This window comes from Ostrinia nubilalis, chromosome Z, assembly GCF_963855985.1.
Source record: "Ostrinia nubilalis chromosome Z, ilOstNubi1.1, whole genome shotgun sequence".
In the NCBI taxonomy this organism is placed as follows: domain Eukaryota; kingdom Metazoa; phylum Arthropoda; class Insecta; order Lepidoptera; family Crambidae; genus Ostrinia; species Ostrinia nubilalis.
The window spans coordinates 5,072,387-5,098,364 of record NC_087119.1 but is presented as its reverse complement, the minus strand read 5'-3'; the positions used below and the strand labels follow the sequence as shown (position 1 = coordinate 5,098,364).

Here is a 25,978-nt window from a genome sequence, read left to right as displayed (position 1 = left end):
TACCTACCTACCATCCGGAATTCCGGACTTCGGTCTTCGATACTTATCACGCCATCTATAGGACAGATTTTGAACTTATAATGGCAAGTAGCGTTAGATTTTGTTTCATTGAGTACCTACATTCTGTGGCTATAATACCTATTTTGACGTGATTAGTGATGTGCCCATACGAGATTGCGTATCGTTAAAAACGTTAACGGTATCAATATTTAGATTTAGATAATTAATTATGTGGTAACTTAAATTGAGTTAACCTCCAACAAATAATTTAAACCAAATTCTTTATTGCTATGTTAGGCCCTTCGCAGGGCATTACGGGACAACATAAATAATATAATCAGCTGATGCTGATAACATGAAGTGGTGGCAGAAACTCAATCACCTTTATCAGCATCTCATTGTTATAGGGAATAAAATACCATTCACAACATTAAAGTGCGAGATAAGCAAATAAAGTCAATAATTTTATTAATAATAAAGAAGACATTTTTTTTCCAATAATCGAAACGCAAATCTCTCGAAATTTTATTTCTTTCAGCCGTTCAAATTGAATAACGTTTTTTGATTTCGATGCAACTGAAAGTGTTTTTTTAATTTAATTATTAAGTTTGATAATCAGAAATTAATACACTAAAAAATCCAGAATAGCAGATAATAAAAAAGCTACTTTTTCTCAAAATCGCTTATATCTGTTGTTTCATCTTTGTTAGCGAATGAACTTTACTGTGATACCAAATTGTACTTACATCAACTGGAATGATATTGGAGCGCGAGTCGCGTGCGACTGGAGATGAAACGCGACTGAATTGGGGACATTACAAATTGGTAGGTATTAATTATTACTCGTACTATTGCATTCAAATTCAAAACGTTTATTTCAGTATTCACCTTACAATGTATAGTGGTGTTACGAAATAGAGGTAGGTATACATGTGACGCCTTTCAAGAGCTCAGCAAAACATCAGAGAGAGGGTTAGTATCTATCTTAAATAAATTTAAAATAAGATGTAGTTAGTCTTAAATGGTTAATATTATACAGACAATCATTACTCCATTTTATAATCTGTAAGTTACTTTTACATTAAGAAATATTTAAATACATTATACCGGTACGTTATTAACGGTATTGGAATTGACATCGAACATCACTAAACCTTATGTCATTATCTGACGTTGACGTTTATTGTAACTGAGGTCTTATTGCCAGGGTATTTTTTGCAAAATAATGGTTAAAATAAAAATTAATTAAAATATTGTCATTTAGCACCATTCCCAGTTATGCTGTGATAATCTCATCGAGAAAGGGACCAACGAGATAGCCTTTACTTGGGTCCACTGACCACTGTTGGTTTGTCATAGTTTGGTCAGCTTTTCAATAACGTCGCCGCACGCCTTACATTCTCGGTCACTGCAATCATGTGTCAATGTCAAACTCAAAATGTGATGAGTGACCGATGTGAAGTCAGCTGAAGTTTTTTTTTTTTAATTTAAAAAACGATAATGCTAGTGCTTATATTGCCATGGGTAACTAAAACAATTTTTCTAAAGACCAATCAAAACTCACGATCAAAGGTTATCGTAGCTCTTATTGGCTATTGATTTCGGTCCACAAAAATTCGCTGAGCATGAGATCTTTGTGTTGTTTGTTGGTGTTGGTCGACTTCGGAGTTTGGATAGATGCGAGTGGTGAATAGAATGCTGAATGACTGACACCAGTGGGTAGACACTTCTCATACAAAGACTAGTCTCTATATGTAGCAATTGATATACAACCTTATCCCTTAAGCAATAAAGTGCATTTTGGATTGATTTCACTATAGCAGGGGAACCCGCGGATCAATACCACCATACTAAAAATAATTGTTTAGTGTCCTTATGTTGGTAGTATTGTTAGTTTGACAAATGAAAAAAAATGTCTGTCAATTGAGTTTGAGTTTTTAACCGGCGAATTGATTCGTGTGAAGTTATTTTCTCAGATTTGGTGCAATATTACTGTAAATAAACTTTTCTGTCGTTTACGTTGAGTTGATTAAGTTCCTCCGTATCGGGCGTGATAAAGTTTGCTGTTCAGTGTTATGTTTTTTGTGAGATAGAGACTCTTTTAAATAAGCTGTGTTTCAACTTCTACAGAAGTTTAAACTCTTATTTACTTTTCTGTTTAATGGGTATGTTATCTACTTACTTGAAATATTAGATCTATTACAAATCTATTTTTCATTAAAAACAACCCTATGTGATGAAAATGTAAATGTACTTTCAAAACTGGTAAATGCATGAACCAGGGCATTGACACTGGTTGGAGAGAAATTATAGGCTTTGTTTAATTAATACCTATTTCATTTTAGGCTTCTACTGATAATGGAGAGTAGAAACAACAAGAAGTGCGTTATTTGTAATAAGAGGCGAAGTCGTGGTGGATCACCCTTACTTTTGAGTAGGTTTCCTCTGGATTCTGACCGGTAAGTTTCTAATAACACTCATTTATTACAAGATAATTTTACTGATTGTGTAAACTTAAAGGCTGGGATTAATATTTTTAATCATACAGTAAATAACCATAACCAATTTTTAATTTCAGTATTTTGTTTCGTACTCTGTAAATGAATTGCATAACAATACTAAAAGAAATTAGTTGATGAATAAATTTCAGTTTGTTATTCTTTTTCTTTTCTAATAGGTATTTCTTATTTCAGTTGTCGAATGTGGGTTAAAAATGCTGGCATAGAAGACTTAGCATATGTACCTATTGAAAAGTTACACCAACTTAAGTTTGTTTGTGGTGGGCACTTCACTCCTGAATCCTTCAATGCCAAAGGAACTCGGCTGAAGAACTCAGCTATTCCAACACTGGAATTGAGCAATCCCATCTTGCCAGATGAAGTTTTGACAGAGTTTCCTCTTCATGTAAAAGACTCCAATAAAGAAAACCTCAAGACAGGTATGATGATGACTTCAATTATTTTTTTTAAATTTAATTTACTATCAATTTTTCTGAATTATTTAGATGTCTTAATTAATTTTCTTTGGTTTCCAAAACAAACCAACCGAATGCAATTTAACAAGGTTCTTTCTTTGTAACCACAAACATGTGTTGTATGCTTATCAATAAATAATATATAATTTCAATTATTAATTATATCTATACTTTGTTACAGTTCTTTATGATCATTCATATTGCATTCCAAAGAAGTCAAATCCAGTTGAACGAGGTATGTTTATCTAAAATTATACTAATAATATAAAAAGGAAATATTTAATTGTTTGTTTGTATTTGATCGGCTCCGTAACTCGAAGCCAAGATAGCCTAAAGTGCGGGTTAGAACCCCACAGCTTGAATATTGTAGTAAACCCACTCGTAACACAATTTAGCTTAGAATGAGGTGTTGAGTTAGAGGGACTTTAGTAATTTGTGTAATACAAATTCTTCAAAAAAAGTACCGGACCAATTTGAAAAATTTTAGGCAATCTACATTAATTAGCCAGGTCAGCTAGTTTAATAATATTTATAAGCTAGTAATTTTTAAATTGAGCAAGACATGTACTAGACTGATTGTACCCTAAAGTTGGGTAAGAACATGACATTTTATTACCCAATTCACATTTCATTATCTGCTTTCAGTTCCCCTTACAACTACAACCAAACAACTAAATTCAACATGTTTGGGAGCTGTGGATATACCAGATTCTGGTATTTCTGTGAAAACAACTTTTGAACCTCTTCCTTCTACTTCCAATGCACCAGAACATATGACCTATAAACCCATTGCTCATGGTAAGTGTACAAACTAATTATTTACCTTCTAAAATATGCCTTCCCTCAAACTAAAGAATGCCACCCTGGATGCGTTCTGCAGTCTGCAGTCAGGTCAAAATGAACTTATAATATGTACAACATTCTAGGTTTCTGTACATTTTATATTAATGCGATTTGACCGTGCGGATACGAACAAAGAACGCAAAGCACACGTGACTGATTGCCTTATCACGACCACTTACAGATTGTCTTGACATACCCGCAGACCGCATCCAGAATGCAGAACATTAAAACCTCTAAATGCCTTTAATTTAATATTATGTCATTGTTATTGAAGGTGGGCCCACGCTTCATATTTTATGAGAAGAGCTATCATTATCCTGTCTTTGCATTTTTTTAAAACTTGATAATGATTGATTGATTTGGAAATAATATGTTTCATAAAACAACAAAATAAATTTTAAACTAATTTGCATATTTATAATATTTCAGATGATAAAAACATTTGCCATCAAGATGCACAGGCAGAAATATTAGTCCACAGTTATAAAAGACCTAAGAAAAACATTGAAATGAAAGGTAAGATAAAACATACCTAATTTAAAAAACTAAGTAAAATTGCTGATTAATTAACCAATATTCAATTCAATTTGCTTTAATGTTGTTTTTTTACTAATGGAAATGTTTTTATTACAGACACTTCATCAACATTTACAATTAAAGAGAAGAGGCTTTGGCGACAGTTACAAAATGCAAAAAAAAACAATAAGGAATATAGCGAAGTCAAGAGTGAATTTAGACAAGTTAGATTCGGAAGTGCTGACATCGTTAGTAAAGGATGTAGTGCAGAATAACAAAAAAAAGTCACAAGGAAAAAGGTGGACTTTAGCCAACAAAATATATGCTTTGGCTATATTTAAACGGTCCCCTAAAGCATACCGCTATATGCAAAAGCTGTTTACGCTACCAAGCACTAAAACGCTCCAAAGGATTTTAAAAAATATACCAATGGAGCCTGGTATAAATAAAAATATAATTGATATGTTAGAGGCAAAAGCATCAAGTATGCCAAAGGAAAATAAATATTGCTCGTTAATATTTGACGAGATGGCGTTAAAGAAACGGATAATTTATAACGAAATTGCTGATAAAGTGGATGGCTACGTGGATTATGGAGAGGGCGAGAACATGGGACGAGAAAAGAAAATTGCAGACCATGCGTTAGTGTTTATGATACAGGGTGCTAAACATAAATACAAACAATATATTGCGCACTATTTTGTAGAAGGCACAATATCAACAGCAAAACTGGCAAAAATTATATCGGACATCATCAAAAAATTAAAAGAAATCGGATTTATGGTTCTAACAACAGTTTGTGATCAGGGATCTACAAATATAGGAGCTCTTAACATGTTAAAAAGAAACTGTGGACAAGGCATAGATAGCAACTTTTTCTCTGTAAATAATGACAAAATTTTTATAATCTATGACATCCCTCACTTGTTCAAATCATTACGAAACAATTTCTTTAAAAGTGGAAATATGTCTTTCGATGGAAAAATTGCACAATGGAGGCATTTGGTAGTTGCAGAAGAACACAACAGAAATTTTTTAAATTTTAAAAAACTGAATAGTACCATTGTAAATCCAACATTCAAAACTAAGATGAGGGTGAAGTATGCTGCGCATGCTCTGAGTAATACCGTGGCAGCTATTTTAAAAATGATGGCATGGAAAGAAGTTTCTGATTGCAATGATACAGCATTTGTGATTGAACAGTTAGATAAACTATTTGATTGTACAAATGGTCCATCATCTTTAAATGACGTAAAGAAAGGGATCCGGGAAAATGTTTCCACATCAAGTAATCACATTGAGTCTTGGACCTTTTATACTGATAAGTTAAAAACCATAAAATTTATAACAGCAGAAAACACGATACTAAAAAATGTTAAATGCGTAAAGGGATATCAAATATCTATCAAATCCTTAAACGATATTTGGGAAAAGTTAAAGAATGAAGGGTTTAAATATATGAACCTTAGACAGTTTAACCAAGACTCTCTGGAAAACTTATTTGGAATCATTAGGCAACACAGTGTAACCAATAGAAATCCCACTATCACGCACTTTACTGCAGCGCTTAAAACAAGCATGGTTACTGGGCTGAAAGTGCCTCATAGCAGAAGTGCTAATTGTGAAGCAGACAACAATAAACATATGCTGGAATATAAAGACATTTTAAAAACTAATTTAAAAACAACAGAAATAAAAATTAATGTTCAAGATTCCACAGACACTGAATTTTATCCTGTGTTGTCTATCCCGGACCCTGAAAACTTAGAACAGCCCATTGAAAATTTGTGTAGCCTTGAAAACCAACCAGTAGTATATGTAAGCGGGTATTTAGCTGCCAAACTATTACAGAACAGTTCTTGTTTAATTTGTGAAGAGTGTTTGAGCGTGAAAACTCCTGTTGACAATGATTTGTATGCATATATATCTCTTCGCGAATGGTGGCATGATAAAAAAAGTCTCGTTTATCCAACAATTCAATTATGTACCACCGTAAATGAAGCTAAACAATTTTATCATGACCATATTGCCGACCAGATATATATGGAAAATGTTGGAAAATTCATTTTCTTAATGTTGAGTACAAATTGTAATTTTAGTTGGTTTAAATGTCAACAACATAATAAAGAAATTTATGATAAGATGTTTAAAATATTAAGTTACCTTTTTCTAAGAAAAAGTTGTAAAATCATTAATGACAGCTTCATAAAAAGTGAAAACAATTTTGCTGACAAAAGTAAAAAAGCACAGCAACAAAGCATTGAAAAGTAATCTTGAGGCTGAGGTTCGATCAGCTGATAAGAAAATTAAAGATGTTTATAAATAAAAATCCTATTTTTTCTTAGAAAAAGTTGTGAAAATAAAAGTTTACAAAATTATAATTTCTGTACTTTGTTATAATATTCAATAATTCCTCATGCCTACAACTGCTATGTCATGTTCAATACTTATTGTAATATACCTATTTTATTTCGAAATAAATAATTTACGTTACAAAACTTCGTTTTACTTACACATAGTATAAAATAAAAATAGTAATCATTAAAATATTGAAGGTTCCTATACTAGATATCGATATGCAATTACAACCCTAGCAAAGTATCGATAATCGATAAGTTATTACGAACGTCACTAATACTGTCAGAAAATAAGGCATTATGTTGGTAGCTCCGCCTGCAGTTTGTGCGGTTGGTAAAGATTTGCGGGTCGTTCTCTAAAATGCATATGTGTGCGTGAGCTCAAAAAATATCTATGGAGTGCCGTCTCTTACTCTTTTATGCTCTTTGACTGACACTGTGGCAGATAGCAATAGCAAGCTGAGCCGAGAGTTTTTGTCACATTACAGTGATCTGTCTCTACAGATTTATTGCCGATCAATACTGCTGAAAAGTGGGGACGCGTTTGTTTGCTGTCCATAACACATGCGTAGTAGCCAGCAAGTAAAGTATACATTTGAATTTTAAACAAATGAAAATCTGCTAGTCTTCCACAAGATTTCGAAAGGTTGTTGGTAGGTATGTATCAAACAAATGATTTAATGTTCTTTGTTTCAATGAAAGTGCCTAGTATTTTACGTACATAGTTTAACAAAAATATTTAATATTAATTAAAATTTTATACTTTCTGATCAATAAAAATTGATGATGGGATGTAAATAAATAACAACAAAATCTGATGAAAATACTTTTATATTTTTTTATAACGGAGAAGCTTGTTTCGTCATTTTAATAACAATAATATTGTATTTTTTAAAATAGAATATGGCTTGGTCAAGATATCAAAAGTTCCTGGCGCTCATGCTGGTGGTAACCGGCTCCATCAACACGCTCTGCACAAAATGGGCTGACCAAGTGGTTGTGAAGGGCTCCGATGGCAACGAACGCGCTTTTGACCATCCATTTTTACAGGTAAATTAAACATTAAATATTCACATTAAATTGTTGTACGTACCTTCAGAAAAAGTTAAATACTTAAGTAATGATTTTTGTCGTGTTTATCCTCAATTAGTTCTACATTCATTACTATTCCTCAATAGGCCTGCGCGATGTTCTTCGGAGAGATGCTGTGCTTGCTAACCTTCAAAATACTCTGGCGCATGAAAAGCAACTCCGGCGGCCACTCGCTCATAGAAGGCAACCAGAACTTCAACCCCTTCATACTCATGCCAGCTGCCATGTTTGATTTAGTAAGTAGATTTTAATTATTTCTCATCATTTTCTTTAACAAAGTACCTATCAACTTCAAATACAATCTTTACACCTGATACATTGGAGATTGCCATATCAGTAGAAGCGTGTCAATTTGATTGTGTATTTAGCATTCTATATCTTTGCAATCCCATCAACATCTTAAATTTCATTTTTGAGTATCTTTTTAATATCTCTACAACTTGCATATAGATGTAAAATTAGCAGCTTCTTAATTATCCAATATGCATTATGCTATGTAAGTATGCAGGCCTAACATTGTAAAAAATATCATCTATTATTATTTATTATCTATGATAAGGCTGATAAGATAATTTGTCACATTAAAACTAGTCATCAAATCTTTGGATCTCATTTAAATCTCAATTCTTTTGCCAGCAAATAAAACAAAAAGACTTATTCTTAATTTTGAGATTGACGATTTAACCATCATACTTTTGGTATAAACAAGCATTGTTTCAACTGCCTGAAACTGGCAGGCTCAGATGCAGTTTACACATGTAAGCAAAATAGCCAATATCCCCGCAGACCCTCGTCCAATTACTGGCTTATTACGTGGTCTCGTTTCATCGCGTCCCTCCTTGCATTGTTATTATATTGCAGAGGGTTTATAATGGAATCAATTATCCTTCGTGGAACTACTGTGTGCACAGCGCATAAAGTGTTAACCATCAATATCGCTACGTTGATCAGATGGATATATCAGACAGACTTTGTAGTTATACGAGTATGCGACTACAGCATAAATAATATAGATTTATGTATTGTGACTAACAGTATCACGTACGCTTTGGACGGATCGCGTCAAAAGTTTATTAGTAGCGCGAACATTGATTGCCGACGTGGCAGCCATTTGCATTTGGGTTTTAGTGAATAGCCTTTTAAACAGGCTGATGCTAACGCCTGCCGCTACAAATCAATCAGTAGCTCAGATGCACTTGAAGGACTTTTATAAAGCCTTTTGGATATTAAGCATACTTATAGCCGTATTTAAGAAACCATTATGTTTCGCACTCATGATACAAGTTTCGTTCTTAAGAGTTTAAATCTGACAGGGTCACACAAGAAAGGTTCCAGTTTCTTAGAAGTCACCCTATAAGTTGACACAATAAAGAATTCTGTGGGTCTAGACAAAGTGCCATTATAATCGCAAACCAGTCGAAAAGTGGTCGAAAAGCCCCTTTTTTGTATGGAATTTGACGGATTCGATTTTCGATTCGATCAAAAAGTGCGTTTTGTCTAGGGGGGCTGGTTTCTATACAAAAAGTTGTATTCATTCCTACAATGTCTTTTATTACCAGGTCTTTATTGTGCCATGTGTGCCAACTAGGGTTGCCAACTATACTGTTTTGAACAGTATTATACTGTTTTTCACTAAATTATACTTTTTACTGTTGAACAAAAATAAAGTATACAAATTACTGTTTTCAGCTAGCATCACTAGTATCCATAGATATTTTTAAAAGTAAATGCACAACACCACATTTAAGTACGCGTTGCACACTGGTTCAAGAAACGATAAAAATGGAATTAGCGATTTATTCACTTTTTTCGATGGTATCATGTGTAGAATGTTATAAAAAACGTTTTGTTTAAGTTCTATTTTTCTGAGAAATGCATAGTTTTTGCTATATTACATGTTTTGTGTTTTATTTGTATGAAACGTTACCTTCACGAGGCTCTTATTCAAAATGTTAAAATTTGTTAAAGATGACTACTTATAGGTTTTAAAGAGTTATGCTAATAGAAGCTAATACAGTAACAACTTTGTCCCAGTGCGTCCCCGTTTAGGATATAAGTGATATTTTCTAAGGTACGAAAAAGTAAACAACTTAACGATAATTTATTGATTTTCTAAAATAAAAAGAAGCTAACAATCATTCCAATCTTAATCTTTTATTATTCAACATCATCATCACCATCTATAAACTCAAAAGTTTCATCATTATTTGAAGCTAGTAAATTTTTAACTTCATTAGGAAGAGGATATTTTGGACTCGCACTCATTTTTGGTCTTATTGTTGACAAAAAATGATCCGAAGAAATAAGTTTATTATTTAAAATATCACGATTGGTCACTTTTCGGTTAAATTTACGCGTATGATTCTCTCTGATCTTTCTAAAATCTTTATTCCGCGATTCTGCAGCTTCTTCCGATAGTGCTCCTATTGGCATAATATCTAAGTGCAAAGCAAAACCAACTGACATGAATAATTTAACAAAATTAAAACTGATCTTTAAATATCGATATGTACAAGTATGGCCTATCTTCATTGCACTCATGGATACGGGCTATGGAGACTATATTACACATTACTTATAGACTAGAATTTATAAAAAAAAAAGCAATTATGGAGAAACGAAAAGCTGAAATACAATAACGGTTACGCGATGAAACTGGATTGCTAATAGATATTGTGCAGCAAGGGGCTGGAACAACAAACAACGGAAATACTGCGCGTAGATTTTTTGCAGATCCAGAAAAAACATCCAACATCACTGGAGTTAGTCAAGATCTGATAGCTAGGTTGTCTGTATTATTATGGGCTATGGCTTCCGGTGAGCAAATAAACCACCAAAACCTCACAATATGGATGGGAAACCGCTGAGTTGTTCGTCAGTTTATACGGTTGGTTGGTATTACATACCATCCAGCATGCATAAGCTTCTTATACATGGAGGTGACATCATAAAGTACTTAGATATTATGCCAATAGGAGCACTATCGGAAGAAGCTGCAGAATCGCAGAACAAAGATTTTAGAAAGATCAGAGAGAATCATACGCGTAAATTTAACCGAAATGTGACCAATCGTGATATTTTAAATAATAAACTTATTTCTTCGGATCATTTTTTGTCAACAATAAGACCAAAAATGAGTGCGAGTCCAAAATCTCCTCTTCCTAATGAACTAGCTTCAAATAATGATGAAACTTTTGAATTTATACATGTTGATGATGATGTTGAATAATAAAAGATTAAGATTGGAATGATTGTTAGCTTCTTTTTATTTTAAAAAATCAATAAATTATCATTAAGTTGCCTTATGTCCATATATTTTGTATACTTTTTCGTACCTTAGAAAATATCACTTATATCCTAAACGGGGACGCACTGGGACAAAGTTGTTACTGTATTAGCTTCTATTAGTATAACTCTTTAAAACCTATAAGTAGTCATCTTAAACAAATTTTAACATTTTGAATAAGAGCCTCGTGAAGGAGACGTTTCATACAAATAAAACACAAAACATGTAATATAGCAAAAACTACGCATTTCTTAGAAAAATAGAACTTAAACAAAACGTTTTTTATAACATTCTACACATGATTCCATCGAAAAAAGTGAATAAATCGCTAATTCCATTTTTATCGTTTCTTGAACCAGTGTGCGTTGTAGAGCTATACTGTTTTTTTTTTTAATACTGTCTGTTTTCCTTCTCCGACCTCTAATATACTTTATATTTTGAAAGAAAAGTTGGCAACCCTAGTGCCAACCGACCCTTATTCAATGTTCCCTAATATTTTACAAGGACGTCAATAGAAAGACTCAACAATTCAAGATACGGGTCCGAGGTCCCATAATATCGCGATTGATCTAATAAGGGGCATTTAATATGAATAAAATTGGTACCACATTACCCCACTAGTTTATGATACGTTCATCGTAGTCTCAGTTACAGTACAGCAAGGGCAGACATCTTTATTATAATATTTTATTCTTAATTATTTTAAAGAGGCTACTACCAGCTTATGAGCTCTATCTAAAAAAATAGTAAACGGACTAAAAATCTCTAACATACCTACCTATTATGACATTTTTTATTCCCTAATGTCGTATTCGTTGGTTACCTAAAACCTTTTGAGGTCTTGTAAATTTATTATTATGCATCACTCGTATGTAATACGCGTGGGAATAGGACCTGGTGAATTAGCGAATCATTGCGTCAATATACCAGCATCGGGTCAAAAAATTTATAGTACGAAAATGATTGTATTTAATCAATGAAAGTCTGTTTATTTAAAGAAAGTTGGAAATATTCTTTCGCTTGGATATTAGAATGTATCCCGAATACTGAAATACGACACATTATATTACTAAGATCCCTATACAGTCTGCCATAAGGGACTGCATTCCTTACTATCATTACACTACATTGAAAATCTTTATACTCGAAATGCCTACTAAATTTTAATTTTGACAATGATTAACAAAACTGCATAACTGGCCATGTAGGTATAAATCTGATGCACCCCTTTTAATTGCCAAATCTCAGCCGCTAAAAGCAGAGCGAGGGTTGATACTCGTTACATTGGCTTAAAAAGGAAGACCTACGGGTGTAATTAGGGTTGGCAAGGTAGACAGGGGAATCTAAATTTGGAAGGGGAACTCCCGGGGGATCGCTATAAATCAATAATCTGGCAGCAGGGTGTTCTGGTGAATCCATTCCGATGCTATACTATACCAGAAATTATAGCTAGAATACACTTATCGTCTAGGAATGTGTGATTATGTACAAATAGCAACGGAAGGTTATCAAAACATCAGTTACTATGTTGATGTTAAGTTGATAGTAGGTCTAGTTGATACAGAAACTTCATAACTCCCCACGTGGAGAGTTGATTGGATTACATTGTTTGCTTGCAACCACTTGCAAGGTACTTGGTGACATCACTCGTTACATTATGGTTACAACAAGCACGTATGTTTTGTTACTAGGGGTACACCGTACATGTTATCGTGGTTGTAGCCATATATAAAATAAGTTCACATTGATCGAATGTTGTATGAAATCCTTATAAAGCGCTATCAATGTTGGGTATCTCGCCGCACTAACAACGGGGTATTGATTGTAATGCACCGACTGATAGAGCTAATAATATCACTCAATGGTTTGTAATGTCTGTCATTATTGGGATCGTCGGGCAATTTTGTCTTGCAGCTTGGCACGCTTAGATTTTGATGGTAAAGCGTATAAAATCAGTGAAAATCAAACTGAACGTACTACCTACTTATTCAACTTTACCTATAAATGATAATATTTGGTATTTATTGTATTCAGATATATTGTTGATGCTATTTATAAAAAAATTAATGTGTCGTTTCAATAAACAATTTGGGATACATAGACGTCTTTGGGTATGAGTTCTCCTACCTACTCAATTCCGTCTATCAAAGATTTCTTCACAATAAAATTCGTCCCCTGCGGGATACGAACCTGCAACTGCACTGTGTATCACAGGTCAGACGAGTCGTTATTACGTTTAACCTTTAACTGGTGACAAGCGGTCTCACAGGCCGGGCGGCGTCAGTGAAACATCGTTTCACCCCCTTCCCCGTACTTCCAATGTTTCACCGCTTCAGTAGCTTCAAGTTTAGTTGTGTCTACGCCGTAGATAAGGATATTTGCATCATTCAGCTCCAAATCGGCAAGTTACATCGATGCAAAGTTCAGCAGCGGTCTCTCAGACCGCATGTTACCAGTTACGTGACATTTTTTTCATACAGTTTTTTCGTATTTTTACAGTTTTTACTTGAAATTGATACTTAAATAAATCCATGAAAAAAAAAAGAAGCGTAGGATCATTAGTTGGGAATATAGTGCCATACTTTATGAAACGACTTGAAAATTCGCCAGTTGAAAAATATCCGGAAAAGGAGGACTCAATTGGGTCGGAAGCCGAATATGTTCCTGAAAACATTGTTCTGGAGCAAAGTGACCATGATTCGGAAGCCGAAGAAAGTGTTTTTGAAGATGAAGGACCAATTGACGAGAATCAGTCAGAAAGTGAAAATGACGGTCCACTCTTATGCCAAACAATAAATGTCCTGACAGCCAATAAAAAATACAAAAGTTTCACCACTGCCAGTTTTCTAAAATTATAGGTTACCTATGTGTGATAGGTTTTTTTAAATTGATTATCATTGGAACTATAATAAAAAATACTAATTTTGTTATAATTTGTTGATTTAAATTTCTTATTTGCGATTATCGATCTCATCTCTAGTTTTTTTATTTTTATTACTACATATAATTTAACAGCAAGTTCTGCATTAAAAATTATATTTAGAGTTTATTATTTTATTTAAATTTAATTCTTCTATACAGGGTGGAAACGATAAGTGATCTCATTCGATTATTTCTGAACTATACAAGATATCGAAAAACTGGTTACTAATCCTGAAAGTGCTTCACAAGCTCTATACAACGGTACCAATATTAGGTTACAGAATTAACTGGATCTATCCGAAAATTTAATGTTTTCAGCCTCCATACTAAATGTATGCCAGCCAAACAATAATAGAAGTATGAATTTTTTTATTAAATAATAAACACTTTAAATAAACTCGTAAATTGCATTCTTATTTAAAATTATTCGTGGAAAACATTGGTTTTAGGCTTTACTTGCTATAATATTAACAAGACATGAGTGCTTATGACTGTGGCTGTACTAAATGTATGGAAGCTGGAAACATTGAATTTTCCAATGGATCCAGTTTATTTTGTAACCTATTATTGGTAACGTTGGATAGAGCTCGTAAAGCACTTTCAGGATCAGTAACCAGTTTTTGAATATCTTGCATAGTTTTTAATATTATGTGGTTTACTAAATGTATGGAAGCTATAAACATTGAATTTTCGGATAGATCCAGTTTATTCTGTAACCTATTATTGGTACCGTTTGAAAGATCTTGTGAAGCACTTTCAGAATCAGTAATCAGTTTTTCGATATCTTGTATAGTTTAGAAATAATCGAGTGAGATCACTTAACGTTTCCACCCTGTATGCTAATAATCTGTTTTTAAAGATTTTGGTATGCTACCTTACCTAGTTTCTATGCTACAGTCTTGATACGATAGCGGCCTCTCAGACCGCACGTCACCAGTTACGTTACACAAAAACCATGTCACCAGTTAAAGGTTAATATTAAGGTTAAGTGGAATCTGCCAGTAACACTGTTGGGGCAACTTACTTCGCCTAGTTCAAAGGATGGCGTAACTCGGTTAAAATGGCGTAGCTTCCTACCCTCAGGGACACCGTTTGTTTAACGGCAATTTCCGGGACTACGTCGGCGTTTTGTAGATTACTAATTCAATACTCGGCGGGCGTGTGAACTACGGTCAAAGTTATCGGAATCCTGTTTAGGGTTTGTTACGGAACAAATTCATTATTTCTATAACATGGATAAAGGCCTTTAGGTACCTAGAGACTCATTAGAAGCGTGAATTGTTAATATTAATAGAAAGATTAATAGAGCATAGATAGATAGTAAGCGTACGAAAAGTGAGGCAACTTTTAGTAGATCATTCTGGTCCACTTGAAACTTTTTGTTTTAATAAAATGTCTTATTAAATAACAAACAATCACATTTAATGTGGATACAAATCTCTCGATTTCGAAAAAATCGCCTTAATTTAAACATTTTTAACAACGTTTTGACAGTAACGACATAAGATTTTTGCCTCACTTTTGACGAAGCGTTTATATGAAGACTAGAACATCTAGACTTTACTAATCTAAGTTAATATTTAGCTATGATATGCAGAAATCGCCTTGTTTAACTGGACAATGCGCAAGTCGTCTATTATAATTAGATATTTCGTAGTTAGGTCCCTACAAATTACAAATATAAAATCAGATTTTCTCCAATCAAATTCTTACTATTATTGCAGCACCTACTGTAAACTAAAGGGTCTTTATGCGCTGCTAGCTTGATCCACAGGTTTAATAAACGTTCCAAATATAGCCTGACCTGCCACCACATCGGCAAACATTATCGTGGGTCGAATCACGAAAAGGCGTAACTGATTTATATCAATTTTACAGGAGCGACGTGTAAAGATAATTTGAAGCATGGAAAAATGCATTTCGGGCCTTTTTACCTGCCAATACTGACTTCTTGAAAAAGAATTCAGTTACGATCTTTTGTGAAGTTATAAAATTCATGTTTTTTAATAATATGGTGTGTTTAACTCAATATCGCCATTTTGTTAGATACGCCTTTTCGTGATTCGACCCAAATATCGTGTGTGCTATCGAGTACTGTCCACACCAATCGATACTATATTTTTAGATCGGCACCTCCATCATGTACATCGGGCTGACGCTGACGTACGCCAGCAGTTTCCAGATGTTCAGGGGCTCCATAATCGTATTTGTGGCTGTCTTATCCATGACCTTCCTCGACCGCGTCGTGGTCAAGCGCGAGTGGGCCGGCATAGGTGAGCATTTGATATACCAGACCAGTTTCATTAGTTGCTGACAAAGTTTCAGATAGTAATAAATCAAAGTTGTAGTTTATCTGCCAGGTAAGTTTCTGATAGCTTATCAGGGACTTTTCCGCAAGTAGTGAAACAGTTTGAATTATAAAATCATCAATGTACTTAGCTGACTATAAAACATTTTCACAAATGTTTTGAAATTCCAATATCCGTTGTTTTACCGGTTACCTAATTGGCGATTTTTATTTATATCAGTTTTGTTAAAAAGTTATTGTTTCCATTAATTTGTGTAATCGTGTTGCATGACTGTGTTCCGTGTAATCTCTGCTAGCGAAAATGTTGTTTTATCCCCCAAAGCACAGCAATATGCGAATTTACATTCACTTTGCTTTTTTACCCAAGCGAATGGTTCCTATTTTTTATTATTTTGTCAAGTAGGTACTTTATCATGTCTTAACACAATAGAGCTTTGTAGTTGAAGTAAATAGTAACAATCGACTCATTATTAATGAAAAATGGTACGACTGAACGACAACAACAATAAACCGTGAGCATACATAGAGTGGAATTTAAAATGAAACACTGGGATGTTTTTCAAGATACCAGAATTTTATGTTTTAAAGGAATGTAGCTAAAAATAGTTAGGTTAGTAAGGTAAAGTCACCAGTCATGGACCAGTACCTGTATTTTTTTGTTTTTCTTAGTTGGGCTTTAAAGTGAAAAAAAAATCCCAGTCAGTTTAACTTACATTATTATTACAAATGGCTTCATGGTATCAAATAGTGGCATGAATCACTAGTTCAGAGTTCGGTTTCCGCGGGTCTTGGCTTGTTTATACGCCGCTACTCGGAACAGGCGTAGCATCCAAAACATCGTACGATGCCGAACAAAACACTGTATCAAAACACGCTCGTGCAGCGAAAACTGAGATGGAATCAATACGGTAGCCTTAAATTAAAAGTACGCCCCATGTCGGGGCTATAATACGGTATTTGACACCACCAATCAATTGATGTATTTTTTTAAACCTGTCAGAATGAGACTGGTACATGATGACGGGGAATGGTGACAAAATACCTATTGTGCCGCAAAATACTGGTCAAAATGGAATAAGTATTTTTGATTTGATTTGATTGACGATCGAAGGATGTGACTAATGAATCCTCCATAAATCGAGAAAGATTTCGCCATTCATCGATATTTAATTAGCGATAATGTTCACCAAATACAAATATTTGGAAAAAAATAATTATACACTGGTCATCACAAAAATCGACCCTCCCGCGACAAGCACTTTCAAACGTATGCATCCCCACTTCCCACCAATATTGGCACCATTTAAAAGCCTAGTTCTAAACTTCATTTCATTAAAGGAAAGGTTTTTAACCCCAAAAATGTGTCTGTAGAAGAATCCAGAGTCACTTCTTAAAAAAATAGGTACCTAGTTACGCTTGAGCCAACTTTTATGGCTATAAAACTGTTAAGTTGGGATTAATAGCTATCGATCTGTTAAAGATAAAGAGGACACGTGAGATCATTATTTGGTTTTATAACCATAAAAATTGGTCTAATTGATCCCAGAGGTGAACCCCAAAGTGAGGTCTTTTTTCAAGTCACATTTATTGTGTATGTTAATCGTTTATTAAGAAATTAAATGTGTTTTTCTTTAAGGAATTTATTGGGCTTTCAAATAACACCAATATTGTTGGGGCACCATGAACAAGTCAGTAGAAACGAGTTTTCCTGTAAAACGTAGTTGGGCCGATTTTTGTGATGACCAGTGTATGTTGTGGTTGTTTTAATTAACAAAACCAATCCTTGATTATAAATAATCTGTATATTTCTTTGCTAAATAAAGTTAGAAGGTTAGATATCCTTCCTACCCTTTTAGAGAAAAATTCCGTAACGTCATAACAACATAATAGGTATTTCACACGGTTCACACCGCGTACCCTCGCAAATCTATCAGAGCCGCCCATTATACTATTTTGCATTATTGCTTTGTCCTAGCTGTCCCCCCCAATTGACATTCATTAAAACGCGTCGTTGCAGCCTGCACGTACCTACTGCATACAGTAGGTACGCTCGTATAAAATGAAATGATTCATGACCTCTATAATATATATGATATTAAATCTGGGGTGAACACACAGATACAGTTTGTCGGTGAATCATCATACAACACAATTGAACACAGCTGTTTGCAACTCGTGTTACCAATAATCTATTATATGTATAAAAATGAATCGCAAAATGTGTTGGTAATACTCAACAACTCTTGGACCGATTTTCTTTTTTTTTTTAATGTTCGTTGAAGTCCAAAGATGGTTTATACGGCGAGAAAAGTTCGAAAAATTTCCGGGAAACCCCTAAAAAAACTCAAAACTTCACTCCTAAGGGGGTAAAACGGGGTCGACGCGTACGAAGTCGCGGGCGGCCGTTAGTTATAAATAAAGTACTGTGTACCAGAAAACGAAATGGTTGCAGATAATGAGCTATGACTGCTGTCTGGAATTTTATTTAACGCGTATTCAATATTTACTATTATGGTGAATCAGAAATTCTTTTCTTCTGCTATTTCTATCGCGGTAGGTACCTTGATTTAACAATTAAATGTACATAGTTAGATAATTATGAGAACATTAAAAATAAAATCATTCAGTACGAGATCAGGCCACTTGTAATGGTAATATTATCCCCAAAACTAATTATGAAAAGCGGCGATTGCCAAACGGTGAAGGTGTCTGCTGACTGGCCAACTCGTGATCCGAGGAACGCCGGTTCGATCCCCGCCTAAGCATATTTAGCTTACCAAGCACGGGATTATAGTGTTTCGTATTTACAAATTGCTAAAATTCTTGTGAAAAACATAATTATTATTGTGAAATGCCACAGAAAATAATACAATCTAGTGCTAAAGGCATTGTCAATTTGATTATTGTAAGGGTTCGCACTATTGACTCTTCTGCAAATAATTATTTTTATTTCACCCTGCAAAGCATCGCTGTTGCTGTGTTTATCATGCATGCTGTTTCTAAAGAATGTATTAATTTCAATCGTGAAGGAAAGTGTGGGAGGCGATGAAAAAGGCTGGTGAACAATAATTTGCTTCAGGCCTGGTGATCCTCGGGCTACTGATAGTGGGAGGCACAGATGCCCTGTTCCAATCAGCAGGGGAGTCCAAAGGAAGGAACAGCCTCATCACCGGAGACCTGCTCATCATAGTAGCGCAGGTCGTGTCGGCCTGCCAGATGGTGTATGAAGAGAAATACGTCGCTGGTAAGTTAGGCCCAGAACAGACGGTGAAACGCAACTGCAACGAAACTGCAACTTTCTGATAATTCTGATGAATGAAACTGAAACTTTCAAACTGGTCGCGTCATGTGTGGTCTCTCAACGGACGCTATGGCAGAAACTTAGATGCAACTCAAAAGTAACTAGCAGTTGCAGTTTCGTTGCAGTTACGTTTCACCGTCTGTTCTGGGCCTTACAGAAACTAGCTGGGTCATTTATACGTACCTACATATTACGTACACGAGACTATTTTCACCCCTCGTTCTCACCGCTGCAACTCCTGTGTAGCCAAGATCTACAGCTTGATCGCCAATTAAAACCCTACCAATGGAGGTCAAGTTTATCCCGGTATAAAAGTTAAATACCGTACCTTAACAGTGTTTCAAAAGTTCAGGCAATTCCACCATTGTTTCCATTGGTACACCAACATTGGGCAATTTCAGTATAAATAGAAATTATGTCGCTGGTGAGTCACAAAAAGTAGCCGGATCATTAATATTACAGTGTTTCAAGTCTGGTTTGACAAATACCACTATTGATTCCATTTGTATTCCATCTTTAGGCAATGCCACTATTCTAATGTTGGCATACATACTTTGGGTAATGTCACTCACTAATAATTCACTATTGATTACGTTTGTATACCAACTTTGGGAATTTCACTATGGTTTTCATTTGTTTACCAATCTTCACCCGTGAGGGTTTCAAAAAGTACGAATCGCCTGTCCATCTAAGCTGGGTGGATGGATGGGTTCCATCTGTGACAAATGATAGCCTATGGGTCAAACTATCTTCGTACTATTTACTTTATCAAAATTGGTTCAGACAAGTAATGCCCGACAGTTTCATTGGCATTATTAGAATAGACTAGACTGACTAGAACTGAAGGTAATTTAAGCATTTTAATTAAATAAATAAATGAGCTATAACGGAACATCAGATGAGCTGAAGATATTTGGTCCAGTTGAGGAAGGTAAAAGGTAATTGACCAACTCGACCGTCAGATGTTATCACGGTACATGGCCTCCGACCGGGGTTAATGACTGATAAGGTCTCAGGCACACCTCCGCAAAACCATGACAGTAAATCCCAGACCTTATACGCAATATCTGCGTTGGTTTTATCAAACCGAATCTGGTGATGGTAGCCATTTTTCGTACGGTAAAAATAAGTTCAATAAGAGGCCACGAAATCCCGGAATGAGTTGCGAAAATGTCCGACAACCTCAGAAATATCAGAAGTATAGGGTGTGTTAGAAAAATAAACGAACATGGAAATTCATAATGTGCCTGACTCATACATGAATATACACCTAACTACGTAAAAATACCTCCCCATTTTAATTTAATATGTAGCTAACATATCGATTCTTTCTTCATTGCAAACGTCAACCTCTTCAGGTCTAAACATCCCGCCGCTGCAAGCCGTGGGTTGGGAAGGCGTGTTTGGGTTCTCGGTGCTGTCGGTGCTCCTGGTGGTATTCTATTGGATCCCAGCGCCGCCGCACTTTGGGCACAACGCTCGTGGGACAGTCGAGGATGCTATAGATGGATTGGTGCAGATCGGTGAGTGACGACGGTATTTTATTTACTTACCTACTAGCTTTATCCCGCAGCTCATTCTCACCCTCACAAACTTTCGCATTTATAATATCAATAGGATAATCCTCCTGAATTCCCACAACAGACAGCCCTTTAGGAAAAAAAGTTGTGAGATATTCTGACGGATTCCCGAACTATGAGCTCTACTCAGCTCACGCGGTCCAGTAGAATATGGACTTAAAATTATAAGGCTATCTTGTCTGCGCTAGATAGAGCGCCATTTAGAAACCTGACTCTGAGACGACTTATCGCAGAAAAAAATGATGATCGTGAATATCGTGATCATTTGCTTACGAGGTTTGAGTTAAATAAGTCATCCATACTTTTGATTGAGTCAATATGATCAATAAAAATAACTAAATATCACCAAAAAGCGACCGTTATCGGTACATCCTTGGTAGTAACAACAAACCGGCGCTATTATTACTGCCCATTCCAATCGTGCCAGCATTTTGGAAATAACTGCATTGCAAATACAGTAAGTAGAATCATCATTAATACGATTTTATGACATTACAGGTAACAGCGCAATACTGATGGCGGCCATAATAGGCACCATCGTTTCCATCGCGTTCTTCAACTTCGCTGGCATCAGCGTCACCAAGGAAATGTCTGCCACTACTCGAATGGTTTTGGACTCTGTTAGGTAAGTTTTGTTACGTACTTAATTGATATCGTTCGTTCATTTCAGCTAAATGACGTCCACTGTTAGACTAAGGCCTCCCCCAAGGATTTTCATAACGACCGGACTGAGCTGTCCACATCCAGTCTCTTCCCGCGACCTTCACCAGATCGTCAGTCCACCTAGTGGAGGGCCTGCTCACGCTACGTCTTCTGGCTCGTGGGTGCCACACTCGAGAACTTTTCTCCCCCACCGGCCATCTCTACGAGCTATGTGCCTCGCCCACTGCCACTTAATTGCCCCACAATTGCTATTGCAATATCATTTACACCCATTAGAAAGAATAGTTGCCAGTTCAAGAATAAGTATTATTTAATCAGGATTCAGAAAACGCTTTTATCGAACGTTGTTAAGCTCCTGATGTCGCACGCTCAATAATGATAATACACTCGATATACGTATGTTTGGGATTGCTTCTAATGCCTTGATCACACGTACCAAGCAAACGGGCGAGACAGTGCTCTCGGCTGAGTACTTGGTATGAACATTACGCCGAGTGCGCTCGCCCGAGCTTTTTGGCGGGACAGATACTATAGTCTGGATATCCTTTTAGCGAGGTTTTTGGCGGGGCAGCTACTATAGTCAACTACTATAGTCGCGACAGCAATATAATTACGCGCGAGCGATAAGGATGGGCACTGGGCAGCTTGGGGTCATTGGACAAAATTCTACGTGCTCACAGACCGGGCTTTAGACGACTCACCCAAAACTCTCGGCCTAGTATCATTTTACTGTCTCGCCCGTCCACTCGGTAGGTGTGATCAAGGCAATGCTGCTAACATAAGAAACGTGACGTTAAGTTACACATCCACCATTCGCTATCTCCAGGACGCTGGTCATCTGGATGGTGTCGCTCGCGGTCAAATGGCAGGACTTCCACTGGCAGCACCTGATCGGCTTCGCCGTGCTCATCCTCGGCATGGCGCAGTACAACGGCATCGTCCCCAAGGTGGGCTGCCGGCGCCAGGCCGAGGCCACGGAGCCCGAGACCGAGGCCGTCAACCCGGTGGCCGCGGCCGCCGACCCGGAGGCCTAGGGCTCACCTGCCGTGGCCATCCCGCCGGTCCCCACGCCGCCAGGCGCCTGACAGTCGAGCGGGGTGGTGTGTTGGAACTCGATTCCTTCCATCCCCCCCACGCCGCTTCTCAGCGATTCCTCAGTGGACACCGTCTCACAAATGTCCTCAGATATCTGCTTGTCAGTGGAGTAAACTGCCCATCATCGGCGACCGGCGACTGTACACGACCGCGCGACCGATGCGAGTATTCTTATGCTCCCATACACAATATATTGTTTCCTAAACGAAACATTTGCGTGTCTTTAAGAACAATACGATTCATGGGACCCGAAGGAAACTTGCAGCTACAAGGATATTTTCGTTCTTCAAAGGCAACGGCTTCTAATGTGCAATAGTGACTGCTAACAAAAACACTTATAATCAACTAGTGATTACCCTTTTAATGTTTATCTGTCTCAAACACAATCCTTGCAGTGTTTATCTACGAATTTATTGTTTTTTCGATGTCTGTTCAGTAATTTCGTACCTATTAATCATTTATAATGAATGTTTCAACTTTCAATATATGCTATCACTTCTATTGTAAGTAATGATACAACAAGTAACAATCTTGTAATAAACATTTTGCCGAACAGATGTCAAAATGCTAACGTAAAAATACATTAGTTTTTAGTGAGGACCTTAGTATGTCCTGATTTATGTGAAATGAATTTAATAATTAAAGGCTCATGTTGAAAACTACTGTGAATGTCCAATATAGAATGTGATGGATGTAGATCATAAATATACCTACCTATATATTTTTGTGCTAAGATTTGTAGAATTATTTAGATTTAAGTCATATTTATTCATACATATTAAATACTTATAAATAATGTCGTGATTGACATGTTTTTAATAACTTTTACTCGACAATACTATTCTTGATCTAGTATTTAAAAAAATGATATTTTAATATTTGTATAATGAAGTGATTTATGAAAACATAAGTGAAACAAAATTAATTTAATTGATACCAATTTGGCACAATAAGAGAAATCGTGATGATAATGTACAAATATGAGACTATTCATTTTTATCTATTTCAAAAATAATATTATATCGCTTAGCATAGGGTAGCGATTAGCTACCCTGTAATATTTAAACGGAAATAATGGCTTACCTAAAAAAATCTAATATAAAGTCAAAAATACCGTATGTCATTAAAAGGTATCTAAATCATCGCCCTGAACTATTTTGTAACGTAAATCTGTTTTTGTATAATATTTACTTCTTGACCATTAAATGGTTGCGCTATGTACAAACTACACCAAACATGGTTCTGATTGAACAGAATTTTTGTATATCCTTTTAACGCCAGCAAAGGCTGATAATGTAAACATTTATAAACGAGGAAGGGGTAGGTAGGTTATAATAATGTATGTATGTTAGTACTTGGTTGGGATAATTCTATATACATAAGGTGTGCCTTGGGACGGATTTGCAATCGATTGTAAATAAAGACAATTAGTCTTAACAAGCGTCTAGACTTACGGCAAATTATTTGCCTCAAAATTTAGTAAGTAATTTCTAAATTACCCCGAATATCGCGGGATTCCTGGCGCTCATGCGGTGTACCGAGCTATCGGTCTGCCAAATTGTGATAATGTAGTTGTCGTTGTAATTACTCCAAGAAAAAATGTTTTAACTACGTCAAATGTCCCAAATCTTAGAAAAATGGATTTCCACGTGTAAATACATACTTTGATTTAAATACATGCTTTGATTTCCCGACATAAGTAAATTTCATATCATAACTTTGAAATGGCATGATTATTAAAAACTGGAGAGAGAAAGACTCTGAGATGTTTCCAAAAATACAAAAACCCGTGCCTTCTTGACTATTTATATTTCGGAAACCTTTAAATAGTCTTTCACACATTTCATTGTAATTTGTGACTGATAATATTGTAAAATTAAACCATAATAATAACTTAACACCTTTCTAAATTTTAATATGGTGAGATGATTCAGATGATAGATCGTAAGACTTGTAAGTCAGTCGGGAAAATTTTGTAAAAGTATTGATGGAAATAATGAATACAGAAAAAAGTGTTAGTGATTAACTAATTACACATAAACTATGTAATAATTCCTATTCCTATGATAGATGTCCAAATGCTACATTTTTCCGGTGATCCTCTTAAAATTAATACAAGACCGGTCTTGGTAGGCCGGAAAGTAATGCAATGAGTGCCAACTGCGGTGCTAGAATGTTGGTAGTAGACACGAGAATGAATATGAGTACTGAAAATTCAAACTACTATCTCACAAAACTCAAGCTAGTACACTTAAAATCTGGTATAGATTATTTGCAACAAAACATGTAATAGAAAATGTGCATTAACAACTACGTGCGCGCGCACTCACAGAGTACTAAGCTGTCTTACGTGGCCATTAGCGACCAAACTTAAAAAATACGAGCCAAAACTACCGGGAATGGACGCACAGTAAATGCGCGTGCGCAAAAAAAACATATCTTCATCCCTACTTAATGCAATTAATCTCTACCTTGTTTAAGATGAAATTATTTAAAGCTTATTTCGTATGGTGACGTTCTCTTATAAAATTTGGATTACAGATACAAATTGGGGCAACGGAAAACCGCACAGGGTTTATTAGATTCTGTGCTATCAGCACAGTCGCAACTTAAAAATGCACATAAAAAGACGCGTGTAAAAATGGTCTTATGACGGTATAATATTTAAGTAGGTATATGATAAGTACTATTTTTCTATATGTATGTAACTTATGTGATATGTATGCATACTCAGTCTTAATTAGTAACTCAAAATACTGTAGAATCACCTCTAATTATCTCATTAGCGGTAAGTGCTACCAATATGATATCTCTTACCTATTTGTATGTATCTTCAGCAAAGTTGAGTCAGCGTGTAACATGCGGCTCAATTTCAACATAGTATATTTCTATATTTAGTGTATACAGGTTAGAGACGAAATTGTGACCAAGAATATTTTGTTTATCAATAATATAGTTTCGCACAAAAAAAAAAACTTCCTTGTCAATATTAGACTATGAATTCTTTATCGAATAAAACGTCCCCAGCCTCCTGTAAATTA

General features: G+C 35.5%; 2 protein-coding genes across 3 annotated transcripts; both read left to right on the top strand.

The window, feature by feature from the left end:
* The first annotated feature begins 1,694 nt into the window (after positions 1-1,694).
* LOC135086633 (uncharacterized) lies at positions 1,695-6,831 on the top strand. Its single transcript, XM_063981392.1, has 6 exons — positions 1,695-2,459; positions 2,694-2,938; positions 3,156-3,209; positions 3,620-3,772; positions 4,247-4,333; positions 4,451-6,831. The coding sequence occupies exons 1-6, from the start codon at positions 2,359-2,361 to the stop codon at positions 4,606-4,608; spliced, it is 798 nt and encodes a 265-aa protein (XP_063837462.1). The 5' UTR covers positions 1,695-2,358; the 3' UTR covers positions 4,609-6,831.
* A 283-nt stretch (positions 6,832-7,114) lies between these two features.
* On the top strand, positions 7,115-25,222 carry LOC135086632 (solute carrier family 35 member F6). Of its 2 annotated transcripts, none has more exons than XM_063981391.1 (8): positions 7,115-7,343; positions 7,591-7,740; positions 7,869-8,018; positions 16,116-16,263; positions 19,378-19,542; positions 20,958-21,122; positions 21,678-21,804; positions 22,669-25,222. In XM_063981391.1, exons 2-8 carry the CDS (start codon positions 7,594-7,596, stop codon positions 22,874-22,876), a joined length of 1,110 nt encoding a protein of 369 aa, XP_063837461.1. In that variant the 5' UTR covers positions 7,115-7,343; positions 7,591-7,593; the 3' UTR covers positions 22,877-25,222. The 2 variants fall into 2 exon arrangements, with proteins under 2 accessions (XP_063837461.1, XP_063837460.1); XM_063981390.1 differs by having other exon boundaries at positions 7,115-7,347.
* The last annotated feature ends 756 nt before the right edge of the window (positions 25,223-25,978 follow it).

Excerpts from the sequence above, each read along its gene's own strand:
- LOC135086633 (XM_063981392.1), top strand. The coding sequence starts at position 2,359 with ATGGAGAGTAGAAACAACAAGAAGTGCGTTATTTGTAATAAGAGGCGA. Across the intron at positions 2,460-2,693 it reads TTTCCTCTGGATTCTGACCG|TTGTCGAATGTGGGTTAAAA; the intron begins GTAAGTTTCTAA and ends TTCTTATTTCAG. Across the intron at positions 2,939-3,155 it reads TAAAGAAAACCTCAAGACAG|TTCTTTATGATCATTCATAT; the intron begins GTATGATGATGA and ends ACTTTGTTACAG.
- LOC135086632 (XM_063981391.1), top strand. The coding sequence starts at position 7,594 with ATGGCTTGGTCAAGATATCAAAAGTTCCTGGCGCTCATGCTGGTGGTA. Across the intron at positions 7,741-7,868 it reads TTGACCATCCATTTTTACAG|GCCTGCGCGATGTTCTTCGG; the intron begins GTAAATTAAACA and ends ATTCCTCAATAG. Across the intron at positions 16,264-19,377 it reads GCGCGAGTGGGCCGGCATAG|GCCTGGTGATCCTCGGGCTA; the intron begins GTGAGCATTTGA and ends AATTTGCTTCAG.